General features: G+C 33.8%; 1 protein-coding gene across 12 annotated transcripts in view; it reads right to left on the bottom strand.

Annotated features, from left to right (window-relative positions):
* Positions 1 to 21,303, bottom strand: part of LOC106625289 (pneumococcal serine-rich repeat protein) — a 118,243-nt gene that overhangs the window by 31,873 nt on the left and 65,067 nt on the right. For 10 of the 12 annotated variants that reach the window (XR_011395493.1, XM_070106997.1, XM_070106992.1 and 7 more), the window contains one exon: positions 9,894 to 10,722. Coding sequence is in view for 11 of the 12 variants with exons in the window: in XM_070106997.1 (XP_069963098.1) it covers positions 9,894 to 10,229 (336 nt within the window). In the remaining variant the exon portion in view is untranslated. The remainder of the gene's footprint in view (positions 1 to 9,893; positions 10,723 to 21,303) is intronic. The other 2 variants (XM_070106994.1, XM_070106993.1) reach the window with 2 other exon arrangements.

Below are 21,303 nucleotides of genomic sequence, written 5' to 3'. Positions count from 1 at the left end.
CTCTGGGATTTAGCCAGTAGTCAATAGGACTTTTAAAAAGTTAGGTTAGTTGTCGGAGAATTCCTGAAAGTAAGATCACACTTAATCAGTAGAAGTTAAATAATTACGCCAAGAATTTGTGAAGACAGAGGAGGACGAACGAAACTTCCACATTACTTCATAAATACCTCTAAAAACCGAATGGAGTGAAAACGAAGATATTTTAATTGTATCGCCAAATGGAATAACCAAGACGAAAGTGTTCAGTTCTCACGGCAGATGATCCTTGATAACCGGATTGAGCTTGGATTTTAGTTCGGTCAAGGGCTATGAACTCAAAAAATAGTGGCAGGATGTTTTATGTCGCTACAACAAACAGTGGGTAAGGTTATTACATGAGTACCAATCGTATCCATCTAAGTAGACAGGGAGACATACCTTACACAAAAAGTTCAGTAAAGCTCATGTGATTTACACCAGGTTCGTAAAAACTTGCGGATGCGTCCGAGAGAGAGAGAGAGAGAGATAATGACTGAGAATTGACTATTCCACAATGTTGCATACATAAGATATGTTACAATTCCTTCTGGATGTAGCAGAAATATATTAAAATTAATCCGCTTATTCGATCCAAAGCGACACTGACTAAGCGCCAATAATTCTGCAGTACTCGGGAGCACTTAAATATACTATAGTAGGCGTCATGGATGTATAGTATAGTCGGCGTCATATAGATATTATTGGTTGATACATTTCATCACACTCTTCATCAGAAGGTCTTTGTTAAAATGTGTGTCCTTATGAAATAGTTTCGAAAGTAACTTTCTGTGCGCATAACGTACATAAGAAAGGTGACAGGGTAGGGCACCTCAGCTTCGCCGTCGTTGGAGTGAGAACGGGTCGGAGCTTTGTTGTCCTTTTGCGGATTACTTTTGAGCAGCTGGGCTCCGAGTGAGCTTGATGATAGTCGCAAGAAAGCAAATCGCGAGCTTTTCGCCCTCAGCAAGGTCGGCAGGTCAAAAAATCTTTTAATTTTTTTTACAAAACACGACATATTTGTCAAAGTCTGATATTTTGTTAAATTAATTTTTTATTTAATCATTAGTTATGGTATAGACAGTTCTATACATTTTCAGTATATATTTTATTGTTTTGTTTTAAGTCACGATAAAAATGGCAACGAATGTAACAGTGTAAAACTTTTCTTGTTATAAAATAGGGAAATAACAAAATTTCCTAAAAATTATCTTTTATTATATTAAAATTTGTAGATGCCTCTATTGCAGATAAAATCAAGATACATGCTACAAATGGAAAATCGATTAAGTTATTCGTAAATGGTTTTTGCTAAAAGCTAGATGTACTTGAGTATTTGTTTTATTAAGTAATTGCTCAAAGAATCAGCACTGAACTAATTCACAATGGCTTATAGAAAGGATGTTATTAATCCATTAGTGCCAATATTATTCAAAGTATTGACAGCATTCGTAGAAGTCTATGAAAAACGTGAAAATACGGAAAAACTTTGCGAAAAAAAGTTCACATGTCTTCTTTAGATACTTAACTGCCCATGAAGCTACAAATAGTTAGGAAATTAGCATTGCAATAATTTCCTCGAATTTTAAATATTTTTCTTTTAATATAAAATACATAAAAATATACATTATTTAGACTGGTAAAAGTAATAGAGGGATTTGTTAAAACCCTAGTCTAATTCCATAGCTTTTCAACTGCCTTAAACCTTTGTTAAAGAAAATTTACGTGAGAAATGTTTACCGTTTGAGAAAAAAATTTAATTTTTTAAATAATTTCCTGGTATAAAAAAAATGTATTTATATAAATAGCAAAGTAAATACAAGAAAAAAATTTAAATACTACGAAAAGTATCTGAGAAAATTAAAAGCAGACTTCCTTAAGTGAATTTCGCTTAAAGGAAATAAAACCAAAATAAAATGAATTTTCTTTTACAAAACGACAAATCAATTTCGCCACTGCTAATTTGTTTTGCCATTTTCTTTGTTATAGAAAGTGAACGATTTACACGATTTTCCATTTTCTCACACAAAGCTTTGGCTTTGTGCATAAACACTCAAATAAGTGAAGCATTTTTTCCAAGACACACAAATACACGCACATATGTACATACATTCATATAAAGGCTGGCAGGCCAATAGGTGTTGCACCGGAATCGCTGAGGTTGAAAGAGAAATTGTTGCAGTCTAATCGAGTGCCGCCGCCGTCACCACCAACACAGTCGCAGCAGCAATGAACGCATTAGTGCCCTCACCAACGAGTCAACGGCGCACCACAAGCAACCAACGGTGCACCAACATTGCTGCAGTTTTTCCAATGCCATTTCATTGCAAACGTTGTAATTTCTATTGTTGCTCTAATGCTGTTTTCTTTCTTTTAACGTGCTTTATTTTTGTTTTTGCGCTTACTTGCCACATTGTTTTGTTACGCTTTAGTTTGCCACAAGCGACAAAACTTGGCTGTTTTGTTGTTGCTTATGATCTGTAACTCCATACTGAAAAATGTGGCTTTGAGCAATGCGCGCTTTATAACTGTAACAACAACCACAGCAGCAGCAACGGTATACAAATAATAAATATCTCGAAACTGGCTGGCATGTTTGGCTCCTAGCCCAGCTAAATAGTTGACTGGCTGCTGCAAGCTGAAGATGCAGACTATTTTTGGGTTAGTAGGTTGCGTGCGGAGCAAGCTTAGCAACGTATTGTTTCTGTTGTTGTTGGCATCTGCTGGCCTTTTGCAACCACAGCGCATGCATTGATTGTGCTTTTGTGCTACTTGTATCAAGCTGTGACTGCGCCGCGACGCCGATTCCACGTCTGACATTTGGAACTGACCGACTGACTCCTTGATTGGCTGTATGACTGTCAAATGGGAGTAAGATGAATTTTGGCATAAGATTTTGGTGGAAAATTAAGGCTAAGTTGCTAAATTTTCATATGTTAATAGAGGCTATTTCTGAGGTTATAATCATACCACAACAGACCTGGTTTCGTATTAGTTTGTAAGAAGTTGTTTTTTTAGCGACTTCGTTGTCTATTGCACTGGGATTTGGTCCATCAAGTATTCACCTCATTCCTACAAATTTTTATACCGAGGGTATATTGATTCGCGACAAAGTTTGTAACACCCAGAAGGAAGCGTCGGAGACTCTAACCAAATGCTGAGATGTCCCGAGCCTCACTCACAGATGACGCGATTGAATTTACATCATTTTCAGTTAGTACTAACCTACAAAAGACAGCGGTTAAATGACATTCTATTCATTAGTATATGAGTGATTGTGCTAAGAGTGGTGCTAGTTTTTTTTATTTTAAAAACAATGGATGACAAACAATTTCGTGTTTTAATTTTACATTGATTCTTATTGGGGAGAAATACCGTTCAAGCGAAGTAATGGATTAAAAAATATTATGGGAATGCTGCACCATCAGAAAGCACAATAAAACGCTGGTTTGCTGACTTTAAACGTGGTTGTAGAGACACCAATGATGCAAAACACAGTACAAAATCGTTCTGAATGATCGGAAAGTGAAGTTGCGTGATATAGCTGACATCGTAAGGATTTCAAAAGAACGTGTCGGTTTTATATCGCAAGAACATTTGTCCATTAGAAAGCTCTGTTCGAAGTTCAAAGTGCCAAATTTGCTGACTGTTGATCAAAAACAACAACGTGTTTAAACGTAACAAACCGGAATTTTTGCATCGATATGTGACAATGGATGAAACTTGGATCCAACACTTCACTCTGAAATCAAAACGATCGTCATCTGAGTGGACAGTAGCTGGTAAACCTCGTCTAAAACGCCCGAACGCACAAAAATCAGCTGGAATGATTATGGCCTCGGTATTTTGGGATATAAAAGGTGTAATATTCACCGACTATCTTGAGAAGTGAACAACCATTAAGTGAACATTTTATCGCGGTATTGGAACGTTTGAAGTCCGAAATTGTAAAAAAGCAACCGCATATGGCAAAGAAGAAAATTTTGTTTCATCAAAACAACGCAGCGTGTCACAAGCTAATCAAAACAAAGACAAAATGCATGAATGGCACTTTGAAATACTGCCGCATCCACCTTATTCTCCAGATTTAGCTCCCTGCGACTATTGGTGGTGCGCCGACCCCAAAAAAATGCTCACCGATAAGAAATTTCTCTCGAATGAAGAGGTTTTCATTACGACTGAGCCCCATTTTGAGGCAAAAGACAAATCGTTCTACACAGGTGATATTGAAATGTTAGATCGGCTCTGAAATGATTGTATTGTTCTTGATGGAGATTATATTGATGAATGCAGCCAATTGTGAACAAAAAAACTGTGTTTTCTTTGTTAGCCCTGGGACTTCTTAGCCCATGGTCATAAATAATCCACGTGACGAGCTGAATCGATTGAGCCATGTACTGAGGTATGTATCAATAGTAAATAGTTATCAATATTTCCAATGAAAAACTTGATTTTAAGCAAGCAGATAAAATATATTTATAGTTCAGTAATAATTTTTTGCTAAAACGATCACTTGGTTATGAGAATATGATGCAATATATTCACAATTTGTGTATGGGTAAGGGTTAATAAATTCTGAAATAGGAATATTTAGGAGGGTTAAAAAATATGGTAATAATGTAGATTATTAATTGTCTATAACCTAATAGCCTGTAATTTAATTTTCGTAATGACACTAATATCTCGAAACACTTTAAAAATCAAACGAATTAATTCACTCACTTCACCTTTCTCAAAGTAAAATATTATCTAAATAAGTAAGTGCCGTGACATTAATAATTTAATGATTTTTTTTCCATAACCAACATATATGTATTTGCCTGTGTATAAGTATATGTGGTAGATATGTAAGCATCAACAGTATATATATATATATGTATGTACATTAATGTAAGTCATTAGTCCAATCGAGTGTAATAAATTCTACTTAATTGAGGATGTCATCAGACACATCACATCACCACAACTATACACCTTCATATGTAGCGCACATCCATTATTACTAACCTTACTAACATATAATATATATAACCACACACACACATGTATTTTCGTACTGACGCTTACATTTTCCCCCACCTTTAAAGTGACAATCATCAGTATATATTTAAAAGTGACACCTCAACATCTGGCTCATTGCAATTTACGACCACGTCGAATACACTTTTCACAGACAATTAACTACTTCCTTCAGTGGGTTGTTTATGGAAAAATATCGAATTAAATTAGAAAGAGATTTTCAGACAAATAAATGTACGACTTAGATACATATTGTTTAGTAAAGAATAGATTTTTTTTATTGTCGTAACTTTATCTAAAATCAAATATACCCAATAGGTGGCGCTAAACGCAAAATATTTATAATAAACATATTTAATATTCAAATAGTTACCGAGTTATGACCAAGACCATATTCCGCAAAGCTAGAGTGTTGTAACGCATTTACTTCGAAATATTTTTGGACGATATTCTTTTAGGAGTAATTTCATTTGTTGTTCGATAATTTACAGCCGCTAGGTGGCGCTGAGCTTTATATATTTCCATACAGTTACAATATTTGGTCCTGAAATTCTAGCGCATAGATGGCGCTAGTTTCGATATATTAACAATATCATATGTATCATCAGTTTTATTGTATTTCTTTCTTCGGTAGCTCGAAATCGCGTGTTGAAGAGAGAAATTATAATAACAACCCGAAATCCGTTACCATCACGCCCAAGAAGGCGACTCAATAAAAAATACTTTTTTTTATCAAAATTTCTTTCGAACGAACACTTTATCTTTAATTCTTCTCGTTTTGACTTAAAATATAAGTGATCCTCACTTTTGAACGCGGCCAAACTGGAAAAGGCTTTACTATGTATAACTAAAACACTTGACCGTCACGCTTTTCAAAACTTGAGCCTCTCAAATAACGATGATTACTGCAATTTCATGCAGAGAATCATTGAACTTCAAAACAATTGGGTTTTACCCAAAAAAAAAATATATCCAAGTCATTTCAAGAGCTATTTAGTATAAATATTGAGCTCCTGATGCTGTCAACGCCAACATTTGAAGCCATCACCCATAAACGCTATACATTCTAAGCCAGCACCAACAAGCGGACATTTTGTCAGCTAGTTAAAGAAGAGAAGAGAAGCCGAAACATACAAGAAGCTTCAATCGATAAGGGAAATTTATTGTGGCGGCAATGATCAGAGCACAGCTTGTGGTATATTCTACACACACGCACACACACATACATACATACATATATACATTTACTGCCAAACACACCCATAACATGTGCTCGTATATGCTCACGGTGCTACAAGAAAGCTTCAAATCACAATTCCCAAGTGCCTATTTAGAAAAAAAATTGAAGTGTTCCACACTGTGTCTTTAAAAATAAAAACCAGCGAGGGAGATAGATTTGTTGGCTGCTGCGGCGATAATTTGCTGGTTAAATTGTGGCGAATCCAGTGGAAAGAAGTTAAAAATTGTAAACTCAATTGGCGCTGATTTGTCGGTATTGGCTTGATGATCCCTGTGCTGTCTACGATGGCGGTAGATAGAAATCATCATAAAGAATCGACGATTCGTTGTGGCAGTGACAGGAGCGGCGAACTATAAAGGTAAAGCGAAGTGTCAGAAGTTGACATGGTTGAATAGAGTAGTATAAGAAGAAGAGCAGCCAGTGAATAGCCGAATTGATGGAATTGACAGTTTTCTGCTTCAATTGATTAAGGTATTTATTTTGTAGTATGTTGATGCAGATAGATTTTGGGAGGCCAACATGTATTATATATTTTTATAAGTATCATATTTCCCTGTGATTTTTGTTGTTTCTGAAGTTATCGACGTATTATGAGTGAAAAGAACTTCCTGTAAACATTTTGAGACTTTCGACGAGTTCAGGAGATTTTATTTTCTTTTAATATAAATCTAGAATTTCTATCAAACAACTCAAATTACACGTTAAAAAAGACTACTTAATATTTAAAGCAAAATCTAGCACTTCAGAATGAACAATAGTTGGACACGATTATTAGAAAACATAAAAGACTTCAGATGAGAAGATGCATATTGAGGTATAAAGGTCCAGTTTAGCGTAAGAAACTACCCACTGAAGAGATCGAATCAAACGTAAAATAAAGAAAACAAAAAAAAAATAATAATATTGGAATAACTACAGACAATTTTTATTAAGAGTTGAACGATTTATTCCTTTGAATTTTTCATACAGCTTTAGAACAATTTGAAAATTTGTTTCGGAAAATTCTTCAATAAAATAGCCAAAAATAATGGTCTGCGTAATGAGTTTCCGTAATATTCTTATGGTTTTCGGTCTACTATTCACCTCATTATCAGTATATATAATATATATAAATTTTTAGATGTAACACAGCGTCTTAATAAACAATTTATAATTTAGAATTACAAAAAGCTAGAAATGTGATTTGTCCGCAGGAATGACCTAATTTTTTCGCTTCTACTACAACTTGCTGCCTCAATATATTGACTGCTTTACCTCTTCAGCGGATCCCTAGCGGATACCAGTCTCATGCTGTGCTTGTGATGTCGTCTTGTGGCTTACGCAACGTGTTCTTAATACATTTCCATTGACGGTGATAGATTTCAAAGTGGATATTTGTTTCTTCAGTCGAGAGTCAAAAAACAAGTATCATATACCAGTGGCGTTTGTCAACTAGGATTGACTTTCTGAACGTGATTCTTCTTCTGTCTAGAAGATATCATGGAGAGATTTTCCTAGAACTCAAGGTTCCATTTTAGGTCCAGACAGAATAGCTATTGTGTAGCCTCTTTCTAATTTAAAAATATTGAGTACCTTTATTTATGGTAATGAATTTCCGAATGTTTCTTATGATAGATCTACTGAAGTTGGTTCTTCTTCTACCATGAAGATATTCCTAGCACTCAGGAGTCGATTTTAAGTCTAAAGAGAATATGTTTTGGGAATTATTTTTCAATTTATAGATACTGATTATTCAATATTATTTTTAGCATATCGTAAAATTCTGTATTTTTAAATTCGATTTTGGAACTCCACGACGCCAAAAGTTTGTCTGGCGATTTTTACCATGAAAAAAATTTAACAACTAATATGCTTGAAATTTTGTGTTTCCAATGGAATTACGGCTACTCAATCATTAAAAATATTGCAGAAGTGTTTTGAGCCTATTTTATGACGAACATAAGTATTTGAGTGACAAAAATTATTCTGTCAAGAGCGTGAAGTCATCGAAAACTTGCCACCTGCGAGTCGTCCATCCATCTCTGTTAATGATTAAAAAGTTACTGACACAGTGCTTAAAAATCGTAGTGTTGGCATCAGAGAGATGGTAGAGGATTTGAACACCTCTTATGAATCGACTCAATACAGGTATTTTGGTTAATGTTTTGAGTATGAAGTGTGTCAATGGTAGACAGGTACTAAAGGACCTAAATCTGTTACAAAACGACAACAGGTAGAGGTCACAGAAATGATGGTTGACAACGTAGCTGAGAACCCTACATTCATCAAACGCATCGTTAGTGGTGACAAGGCGTGAGTTTCGAAATATGACGTCGAAACTTTGCAACGATTTTGACTGACTTTTTGGCCAAACACGAAACGAAAATAATCTCTCAGTCACCTTATTCACCAGACATAGCTCCCTGTGATTTTTGCTGTTTTCGAAACTAAAAAATACGCTTCGGGGAACGCGCCATGAGTTCATCGAAGACATTAAAAGTCATTGGCTGAAGGCACTGAAGCCCATCCCTGCCGAGGCTTATAACAGGTGTATGGAAAATTGGATTAAGCATTTTCATATGTATAGGACGGAAGGAGTCTATTTTTAAGCCGATGATAAAGATTTGTATTCGAATACGTGGAGATGTAGTTTTCCTCTGTCAGTCCGGGTCAAATTTGGTCAAGGATATACTTATGTACGTAACGTAATCTTCCAAACTGATATTATTGTGAACACAAATTTGTTTTCAAGACAGTGGAAGGGCTCAACAGCATACAGAAAATTGTTAGAATCGCAACTCGATGCTAAATTCTTTAAGAAAATATGTAAAATATGCCGCTGCCAATTGTAGAGGTGTCGGTCCTTACTAGGCATGCAAAAATAGCAACAAAACCACTTAGGGGACTATTTTTTAATTAAAACTCGCAACGCCCTGCAACTAGACCAACACAAAGCCACACACCTATTTATGAGCATAAACAGCGAGGATAAAAATAAATAAATTAAAAATATAACAACAACAGCAACAAAAAATTGCACAAAATGCCCACAACATTTGATGAGCTGTCAGTGTTTGCCGACTTGTCAGTCAATTCTCGACAGACTGCTGAGCTGCGGCACAATGCTGTGAGCCATGCATTGTATGTTGTCCATCAAAAAGGGTAGAGTTGCAAGTAATCTATACATATGGTTAATATATAGATATATATATTTTTATAGATAAATGTTGCATGTGGTATGCGTGCAACAGTCCGTCATTCGGTTATAAATTGGCTGCAAACAATGTTGCCACATGGCCACACTGCGCGCGCACAAGCACCGCAATTAAGTGTACGCCAATGCAGTAGAAACTTAAAATTACAAAACATACATACAAACACAAACACACATGCGCATGTTTACGGCAACTAGCGCGCATGCGTTTACGCACAGCAATCAATCAAGTGCAGCGTGCAACGCATTTCGCTTAAACAACATTTACTACCGTAATTCTAGCTAGAGATTTTAGTTTTGCCCTCTTGCGTGCCACAAATACTATAATTATAAAGCGCGCTGCGCGGCACACGCACGCACATACAAATATATGTATATATATGAAAATATATTGCGCTATGATTATTTTTGTCGATGCGCACTCACCTTTCCGTAACTATTCAACGGCCCATTAATCCAACGATCGGCCTCTAAACGGCCGCTCAGCAAAGCGCCCGTATCTGGATCGATGCGTTGCCATTCGCGCACCTCGCGCTGGAAGGGCGAGCGCGGTGAACCACCGCTATTGCCAGTGCACGTCGCGCTGTCGCTGGTCGCGGCCAAAGCGCTGCTGACTGTAAGGCAATTATTGCTCTGTTTTTGTTGCTGTGCTTTTGCCATTGGCAAACGATGCGCTGGATGATGTAGTTGATGGCCGAGATGTTGATGCTGCTGATGATGATGATGGTTGTGATGATGATTATTTGTTGTTGCTACTTCCATTTTATTTTAACTCTGTTTGCAATTACAATACACCGTGTGTGCGTGTGTGCGTGCAACGCATGCTACGTGCAATGCGTTGCTTTGGTATGCGCTGTGCGTTTTGTTGTTGTAATGCTATTATTATTATTACAATATTGTTGCGGTTTGTCTTTATTTGCTTGTTACACTTTATGCTATTTGGCTACTTCTTTCCACTACGTTTGCGTTTCCTGCTTGCTTGCTTGCTTGCGTCGCCGCTTATGCGTTTCTATCTCTTTGGCAGCTTCCCCGTTCGCTGCTAAATTAATGGCAAGTTTAATTTATTATCATAATAATAATTTACGCTACACGCGCATTGCATTTATTTACGTTTGGAACGTTCGCCGCTACTGTAACTGTTGGCGCATGAATTTCCAGCTTAGCTTTTAGTCTTGTATGTAGATTTGTGTATATCAGCGTGGAAAAAGATAGTGGTGACTGGCCAGTTCACGCTCTAATTTTTACTCGTGTTTTACTGAAATGAAAGAAGGTAAATAGTTGCTTCTATTAGATTTTCAATTAAAAAAACTTATACTTGTTAACATTTAGAAAGTAAAGAAAGCTCAGATTTTGGTAGCAAGAATTCAAATTTCCGAAAAACTAGCTGTCATAACATATATGAATAATAACAGAAGCAGGAAGTATGCTTTATATACAATAAAAAAATTAAAAAAAATAAAAACAGGAAAAAATGTTAACTGCGGTTGCACCGAAGGTATAATAGCCGTCACAGGTGCATTTTTTTATTTTGATCGGTCAGTTTGTAGGGCAGCTATACGCTATAGTAGTCCGATCTGAAGAATTTCTTCGAAGATTATACCGATTTTTCGGAAAATAATCCTTGCAAATTTTTTTACTTCAATATCTGAAATACTGAGGGATCAGCTCACGTATATATAGAGCCCTGTCTGTCTGTATATACGCAAATCAAATATCAGTTTGAAATTTTGCGCACGTTCTTTTCTTCCCAAGAAGCTGACCATTTGTCGGAAAGGCCGATATCGGACGACTATAGCGTATAGTTGCTTTACAAACTGAACGATCGGAATCAAGTGCTTGTATGAAAAAATTTCCATTTGACGATATATCCCAACGAAATTTGGTATGAGTTATTAACTAACATAATAATGTTATCTCCGAAGAAATTATGCAGATCGGATCACTATAGCATATAGCTGCTATACAAACTAACAGATCGGATTTAAGTTCTTGTAAGGAAGCTTTTGTATATATGAAGGGTATTATAGCTTCGGTGCAACCGATGTTAACGTGTTTTCTTGCTTAACTTTTTTTTTTTGAGCTTGTTGACATCTGACTAACAGTGTTTTAGTAATTCAGTAATTTTAATAACAAGCTCTGGGAGACCAATTGTCGAAAATATTGTTAAAAACATGATAATAATCCATTCCGACCGGCAAATAATTACACTTTAAATTGCCTAATAGCTGAGGTTTGCACAAATACTGTTTGCGACCTTTATTTCTACAGCAAATGGTTACTGGCAATGATAATTGTCAGAAAATTGGCCAAATAACTAAAAACCTTATACGCCCAGAAAGAGAAAGCTTTGGCCTATAGTATATACGATACAATAGTGACTAAGCTAGAAGCTTCGAGAGCTTGGTTGGGAGATTCTTATGTATCGTAGTGAGTACTAGCTGTTATTATATGTGGCGAATGATTTTTCTGGTGAAAAATTTGCTACAAGAGAAGCTTGTGTGAATCGACTGTAACCGTTTTTTGCCGATAAAGCAATGGAAGTGGCATTATGAAATTACCTTCAAAATGGCAAAGAGTTATGGAAGAAAATAGTGCATATTTGACAGTAGTCGGATCAATATAACTATGCTATATAAAATCTGGAATTTAGTGCAAAAATAATGCATGTCTTTTTACTAGACCGTTTATAATTCAATATAACCCTCATGACTCCCATTTAATATTTTAAAGTGAGCAGCTGCTTGAAAATTTCTACCAGCAAAGTGTTTATGATATTAAATCTTAAATGCAATATTATTTATTATTGATAAGCTAGGTTAGTACTAATGACGCCTTTTAACTTTTTTAAGACGAAATCAGCTTATCGAAAAAATATTTCGGATTATTATATATAATATTATTTGTTTATATATTTAAGAAGAAATGTAAAATCGTATGTTTAATTTTTTTAAATATTTTTATTTACACACAAGTTTTTATTAACAATCAATTACGTAATGAGTCTGCTACATAATTCACTTCAAAAATTATTATAATAATCACTGAATGCTTAATATGTGAAATAATTGTGCGACAATACTTCGAAGATATAAAAAAGAAAAAACAAAAAAAAAGTATAATTCTCTACCAACTGGCATTAGTCGATATAAACAAAAAGTAACAACACGCGCGCAAACAGAGCAAACTCGACTGGTAGCGAATAGACAACTGTCAAGCATCAGCAGCTAGCAATGGGCAATGTGTGGAAACTGGTTGTAGCGCAGCGGTAGTAGACTCACATGCGTCGCGCTTATATTATTTTCTACCTATAAGTGGTTGTATGAACACGCATATGCAAGTATACTATAATTGTGTTTTTTACACTCATTATGCATGGAAACAGCAAAAGAGGTTATAGTTAGTAATATTAATTGTCGATATATAAGTATATTTATTGCTATATATATTATATATATGTACATATGTGCATGCCAAAGTATAATGTTTACACGAAATGGGCGCAAGTTCAGCTAAGACTGCCTCCGTTATCCCACACATAAGCGCACACAGCAACAACAACTAATCACAAAGCCTTCACCAACACAAAGCCGCCACTTTCAACCAACTCTTTCTTGAAGCTGTGGCAATTCTTAATGGTCATTCATGCTTTGTTCTTACCACTATCGACCTGACCGCTACATTAGTGAGAACAAGTTTCGGTTTCCGTTGGCTTTTTTTTTTTTTTAAAGTGTTTTGTCTGGCATTTTTTCCCCTTCCAATTTTGCATAAACTCACTTCTACCTTATTTCTTTTCAATTTTCTACGGCAAGCGGTCTGGCTAAAGCGCATATTATACCATGAAATTACTGATAGCGGCGTCAGCGTCGACGTCGGCTAGAAGGAAAAAGTAGCGCACGCGACTGAGCGCTTGAGGTGCTGAAAAGCGCATTAAGAACCAAACACGAAGAAAAGTGTTTTTACATCAAAGTCTAGCGCAAGCCATTTGACTGTAGCGTTATTATTGTTTTTGGTTGTTGATTTTTGTTGTTATTTATTTTTACATTTCTTTAAGCCTATTCGCCATTTAGATTTTTTGGTGTTTTTATTATATGCAGCATGCTTTGTAGCTTTCACACAACAGTACAGTTATTTTTTGTCTGCTTATTATGAGGTGCTAAGAACGGTGCGGGTTTATGACTTTCGTGTGATTGCAGTTTCGTTGCCTTTGATTGTAGCGGTTTCTGGTGAAGTGTAATGCCGTAAATGCATCTCTATTCAAATTTCGTGGAAAAGGTGATAGCATAATGCAGCATTCGTTGAAATGTTGGCAAAAGAAAACTCATTCGATATGGCTGTTAAATCGAAACAAGTTCGTCGCTTAAGTCTTTCATTTGTTGGGCAGGAAATTTATATGGTTAACGAATAATATACATACATATGTATGTACAAATAAAGAAATGAAAAATTAAAATGCATTAAAATAATAAAAATTATTTTAAAAAACTAAAAATATTGAATTAGTTTTACAAAAATCTTTAAAAAAAATTTAAATAATTTCAGCATGTATGCAAAAAATTAAAAAAAAAAAAAAAATTTAAATTATTAGAAAAAACGTTAACATCGGTTGCACTGCAGTTAGAATACCCTTAAAAAATAAAGATGTTTCCATAAAACAAAACTGATTTTTATCGTACAGTTTGTATGGCAGCTATATGCTATATTAGTTCGATATAAAAAATTGCTTCGGATATTACAGCGTATTCTTATAAAACAATCCATGCCAAGTTTTGTAAAGATATCTTTTCAATACAAGAACTTAAATTTTAACATTTAATTTGTATGGCAGATAGTAGTCTAGTCAAACAAATTTCTTTGGATATTGTAGCGTTGCCTTGGAAAATAACTTATCTCGAATTTTTCATACAACAAGAACTTCATTTAAGTTTGTATGATAGCTATAGTCCGATATTGGCGATTCCGACAAATTAGCAGCTTCTTAAACAGAAAACGACATATGCAAAATTCCAGAGCGATAAGTTCCAGCTGAAGCAATTGAATATAGACATTAATTGATCTTCACTATATTGGAACTATGAAACTACTACCACTTTCCATGCGACCATACATAATAGTATGCGCGCACTAATTAAAAGAGCAACCGCAACGCAATGACGGCGTGCACATCTTAAAGCAAAAAAGAAATATCAGCCACTTGCACGCTTGAGCTCAAAATCGCACATTAATCATTTTCATCTATATAAATATATAGAAATATATGAACATGCTTACTATATAAATACGCTACAGCATGAATAAAAGGCAAAGTCGGTGGAAGATACAGTACCCAACAGCTTAAAACAACTTGAAAAAAAAACGCTTAAAAAATATGTAAACGAAAGATACTCAAAATTTTTGATATTTTCAAGTTGATTTGAACTTGACTTTGAATTTATTAAACACAAAGCAACCCGTATTTTTTATTTATATATATTTTTATAAAGAGAATACAAAGGCACATACAAGTAATTATTGTAACTTTTGTTCGTGCAACGCGCCAAACAGAAAGGCAAATTCACCTATATACATATATATAGTGAAGAAAAAAAATTTATAAAAAGTGTGCGATAATTTATTAAGCTCTAATTATACCAATTTGATGTAGTTCAGTAGTGGCGAAAATGTGCTAAAGCCAAAGCGCATGAACGCCAAGCAAGCAAGATATATTGGTTAGCTAAAAATTGTACATATTTCATATATAGGTATATATATTTATGTGTGTATATGTCTGTGTAAGCTTACTGACAAGCTGACTGCCCCGCTGGCTGAGTGGCTGCTTGGCGCACTGATATATTGGTGCCACTTAACCATAAGCATAGTAGGTTAATGGAGTGATTCGTAGTAGAAAAGGCGCACATGTCGCTGAATTTGCAAGACTTCATTAAAAAAAAAATCTAATTTAAATAAAAAATAATAATAATTTATATAATATGAGTATATGAAGCAATAAAAAAAGTGTTTGAACAAACTTTTTTCGCTAGAAAATAACAAATTGTAAGCATATTTTTGTAGTTAACAAGCATAATTTTAAGTGTGTATGATTTCAGTGTGGAAAATAAAAAAAAAATATTTTTTTTAAGCAAAAAAATACCCAAAAGACAGAAATGTAATCAACGCAGTTTTTTTTCACGCCAGGAAGTATGCACGATTTTTTGTTATTGCATAAGATATGTGTTCATTGTTACTGAAATTAAATTGTAGCGATCATATTTAATATTATTGGATTCCTGGTAATTATTTTCTCAACGTTCTTTGTTGCGGCATAAAATATCTATTAATTGTTAAATTAGGTTAGATTAGTGGACAGCTAAGAATGCCGATCCTTGGTTATACATAAATATTACTAAGTATTGATCGAAAATACTCTCAAAAATCTATTAAGCGCTTTGAGTCTGCTACACATTTTTTTGAGGCGGCTGATATCAATTCCGTCTTTTGTAGTCTAGATAATAGAGAAAAAAGTGTCCGGATGCTTTTACCTCAACTATGACAGTTAACGTAATTTTCAGCCTTAGCGCATGACACTTTATCGCTAGCCAACCCTGATTATAAGCTAACAAGCACACCTATATAAAGAGAGGAAAATATATTAAGTATATTACATGCCTCTACAACTTTTTGATAACAAATTTTCTAATCGCCGGTATCTTGATTTCCTCAACTGTTTACAATTTTCTTCTGATAAAATTGTTTGTTGAGTGAGTTTCTCAGATTCGAAATAGCTCAGTATAATTTGATATTATCGGATTCATTTGTACTATGTGTAAATCAGTAGACATAACACACTTTTGGTATGTATGCTACAAACTATTTTGATAGTCGGTTGAATTTTGGTCGATTTTTCAAACTATAGATATTGACCTTTTCACTTTCTATTTCTTTGCGATAAAAAAAGTTGAATAGGCAATATCATTGAAAATAATGTGGAAATATAGAAAAGTTGGACTAATGATTTTTACCATAAAAAACGTTTGACTTGTGGTGGTGACTTCTTCCCCTTTATAAAAATATGTTGCATGAGCAAAACGTCATTCCAATGTTTTTAAAAAAATAAATGGAAATTCGGATAAAATCAACATATTTTATATATGCGCTATTTTGAATTAAATACGAAACTAATTGCTAAGTACACTTCGAGAATTTAAATTTAGTTTTGAGCCTCGGAGTTCTACGAAAAATTTGTATGAAAATATTTTAGAAATATATTTTTTGTGTGAATTCTTGCACTATTAATAGAAAAAGGACGAACATACAATATAACGGAACGTCGGGTTAAAATCTGCCACCAGACAACGCTTAAGTTCAGGTAAAGGCAACTTAAGATTAGCACCAAAGTTAAATCACCCATATGCCTATTTGAAGCGGTTATAAGGCGCACAATTTTATGCATGGATATAAAAGAGAACTGTTCAGGGCTGGATAGTTTTCCAAAGGTAATCTAAGGCACCGACAACTTATATATATATTGGTTTTGGAAAAACCCCAAAAATTCATTGATATTTTTTTTAATATATCCTTATATACAATATTTTCGGTAGGTGACGCTGCAGTTGAAAAAAAATAAAAAATATTTCGAAAAACTTATTTTTTTGACAAAAAAAAGTTTTAACAAAAAATATTAAAACAAACTTAGGTTTAAAAATTCATTTGTAAAAGCATTCACAGTTAAGTTTTAGATATTTATGGATACTGATTTTTCTTTGCTTCGCAGTCAGACATTTTTATGCGCTAAATTGTGGAGAAAAAACCTAAACTTAGGCAAATTTTATAGATTTATAAAAAAACAAAACAAAAATCCAAGTGCAAACATACAATCTTTTTTCTAATATTTTAATTCAGAAGAAAACCTAAAAATTTTATTTGAGTATCTGTAATTATTATTGTTCTACATCCGAAATCAAGTACAAAAATAATTGGCTGTTTTGTGAAACCTTCGAATTCTTTGACATTTCTCAATAAAAGACAGAAAATAAAACTGTGCTATTATATACGACAAAAAACTTATATAATAATGGTAATTAAAAAAAAAACTATGAATAAAAAAATACAAAATATTGAAATAAAAATTAAAAAAAAATATATATAAATTGAATCAAAGTTATAACTTTTGTGAACTTCACTTTTTCTAAAAACCTTACAAAACTAGCTATTTCATGCTTGTTGATGGCACGCTACGCTAATTTTCAATACAATTTGCAATTAACATCAAACTCCAAACTCATGCGAATTCAATATGCACACAACTGAAAATATAACAAAAGGCGCAACTCAAATAATAACCGATTGTAGTTGCTGACAGTGAATTAGTGACTTTGAGTTGAACAATTATTTGTCACCGCAAAAGGCAATTGAGTTAGCACTATGGATACATATTAACCAACTTCATTGCGAAAATGTAGAAATAAATGCACGATTGGGTGGTTGTCGAATGCTGCTAAATGGTTAATGAAATAAAGAACGGAATAGTTGACTTCAAATAACAAAACAAAGTTACAAAAAAAAAAAAAAATTACAAAAAATACAAAAGAGTGAGCGCAAAAAAATCGAAAGCATACGTCAAAAAAAAAAACAGTTCAAAGGCATCGTATGTAGTCGGCAATAAAGCGTTTAGCTAGTAATTGCTGCCGCCGACGTCACCGTTGACTAACAGTAATTGCAATGACCTTCACTCTACAGTTACACTCAGCGCAATTGCATAGTTGTTGCAAGCGGTTAGGTGGACAGTCACTAAGCGATTGCTTCGACTGTCATTCGTCACATACAAATAGTGTGGAACAGAAAAAAATCTGAATAAAAAATATCCCAAAATAAGAAATTAAAAAAAAAATAAATAAAAATAATTTTAAAATTAATTTAAAAAAAAACAAGAAACTACGTTTTTCTCGGCTGCACTGAAGCTGTAATACCTTTAACAAATACAAAAAAGTACTTAGAAGAAATTGATTTTGATCGGTCAGTTTGTATGACAGCTACATGCTTTAGTGGTCCGATGATGGCGGTTTTAATAAATGAGCAGCTTTCGGAAAGAAAATGTGTGCAAATTTTCAAATCGATATCTCAAACACTTTCTCATGTATACACAGGTAGCCAGACATAAGCGGCAAAATCGACTCAGCCCGTCATGCTGATCATTGATAATTTATATATGTATATACTTAATAGGGTCTCCGATGTTTCTTTCTGGTTGTTACAAACTTAATATATCTTCTATATATCTATTCAGGGTATATAAATATGTAACAAACTCAAATCAAGTTTGTGGCTTAAGTCTTTTGTACGCGCGCTTAAAACGCCAGCAAAAGCGAACGCAATTGTGGAAAAATTAAGGCGAATTGTAACTCTAGATGTGAAACAAACAAATTAATATTTATACACAACAAAAAAATATTATAAAAATTAAAAAAAAATAGTTTATTGCAAAAATTGCTGGGGCACAGAGTGACAGTTGCGGTGGCGTTTGAGATTTGTCTGTCACTCTAACCGCTGTCAGCATCGGTGGCGTCGGTGGTGGCGATTTCCCGCTGCTGTTTTGCTGTTGGGAAGGTTTCTACCATTACATACTTACAGCGTCTCAAGTCTACAGCGCCTACGTAATGCGGTCGTTCTCGCTGTTGTAACGACAATTGTGATTTGCGCCTTTCCTTTCATTAATGATATCAATTACAAAATTAAGCTGTGCAAATTGTTGACTACACGGCTGTAAGCCCGGTATGCAACATGGCTAAACAAAGGTGTAGGTGGACAAGCAGACAGACAAAACTGTTGGGTAAGACATCAATATGCCGTTGGTGCAATGAGCATTAGAGTGTTTAAATTACGTGTAAAAAGAAAGAAAAAAACTGCGAGAAGTGAGATAATCTAACACTTCCTATTGACAATGGGACTATATTATACAATAATTATGTGCAAGCCAGACACTACCTACGATTAAGTGAATAAATACAATGTAGTTCACATTGAGAAATTACAATTCATAAGCCTCTAAAGGAGGAGCTGAAGTAATATAAAAATGGACACAAGTTACTATTTGCGAAATTATTTTTGCGGCGTTAATTAATAGATATAACTTTTAGTCACAAAAAGTTATGGGTAGCTATCTCTCATGTTATTTTCCATTTAATTCAAAACTTAAGATCTTATGATTGTTATATGTAGTTCTAGCATGCAAGGTTTTATATTCAGTCTTAAAATATATATACTTGTATAAGATATTATATACTACTAGAAATACGATGTAACCAAGCAGTATTCCCTCAGCGACTAGTAGCCATAACTGGTTTAGATTTCTTTGGACCTACTACCTCTTCAGTCTCTAGTCTGTATTATAAAAAGGTCTAATTATTACAATTGATATGAAATGGATGAATGAATAAAATATATGTATATTAAATATATAAAAATATATCATACCCCTTTTGCGAAACTTTCGTCTGTTACAAAAATCAAATTTAACTGGAGAGCGGTTGGTTTTTTATTTTTTCCAATTTGACTAGAGCTATTGCGACCAAATTTCATATGTACAATAATAGTCAACCAAAGGAATATACCAATTCATTCAACTCATTTCCATACAGCAGTATACAGATAGTTTAGTGCGGGCATTGCGTATAATTGTGCGTCATTCACTTAAGGAACAAAAATGGTTCGATTGCGCGCAAATGATTCAATTGTACCATTTACCGAAATTACATGAAGCAAATTTTAATTTTTTTATACAAATAGATATCATAAAAATACAGAAATATTAATCTGTTTATTATAACAATGTTGTTATCAAAGAAAATGGGCAAAGTTAATCACAAGGAATATAATATAATGTTTTACCATTGTACCAGTGGGTAACTTTAGAACAACTTTGCATCAAAAACTCAATTTCGTAAAAAGTGGCATATACGATAATTTCACAAATTTCGATAAATTCCGATGAAAATTTTTCTTCCTAAAATATTTGACAAAAAATTAAAAATTATTTGTAAGTAAATTTTATTTACTTTCATCAAAGGTTTTCCTGATAGATGACATGCTTGCCAAAATATTTGTAAAAATCGAATTTTCTGCCTTTTGGTATAAAAGTGATATTATATATTATATAAGTAAGTAAGTCTTAATTAAATTTTAAAATACCACAAAAGCAGAGAAGTGAGAAATTCAAAGGTAGCTAGAAATTGGAATAATAAAACTTCCTTCATGACTTCTTAAAATCACCAAAAGCAGCTGACAAAGCTTTACATTTGATTTATGATCGCATTTTAAAACTTTTCAGTTGAAATGCAAGAGATACTGGTAAAAGACTTCAAACAACGCTATAAGACAGTGAGAAGTAAATTAATAAAAAAATAGTGAGTTGAATTCACTTAATATGTATTCTAATAAATAGCAATTTTAGTGCCGTTTGGTCTTTTTAATTAAAATTAAGACATGCCAATGTTGGGTTAGATTAAAGATCAGTATTTTTTATATTTTCAATCAAAAGCTTTAAAAGCTGGTTATATGAGTAAAGCTCTTCAGCAGATTCAGCATGCTTTTCAGTTAACTTCTGTGGTAAATATATATCAAAACGAATAAGCAAGGCGTAAATTCGAGTGTAACCCAACATTTTCTATCTAGGATATAGCAGGAGCAGTGAAATGGAAAGCCTTGCAATTAATTTTGACATTGTTCAGATATACTTGAGATCCTCTTTTCAAGAAATTGTATAAATATTTACATAAATATAAACATTTATATGGAATAAAGTCAGCCAGAGGTTTTAAAATCCTGAATATCAATTATACGACGGCGGAGTTGAAATTTAAATATT

Source organism: Bactrocera oleae, chromosome 3 (assembly GCF_042242935.1).
Source record: "Bactrocera oleae isolate idBacOlea1 chromosome 3, idBacOlea1, whole genome shotgun sequence".
Taxonomy (NCBI): Eukaryota; Metazoa; Arthropoda; class Insecta; order Diptera; family Tephritidae; genus Bactrocera; species Bactrocera oleae.
Note: the sequence above shows the minus strand (reverse complement) of the source record. Positions and strands in the feature narration are given on the sequence as shown.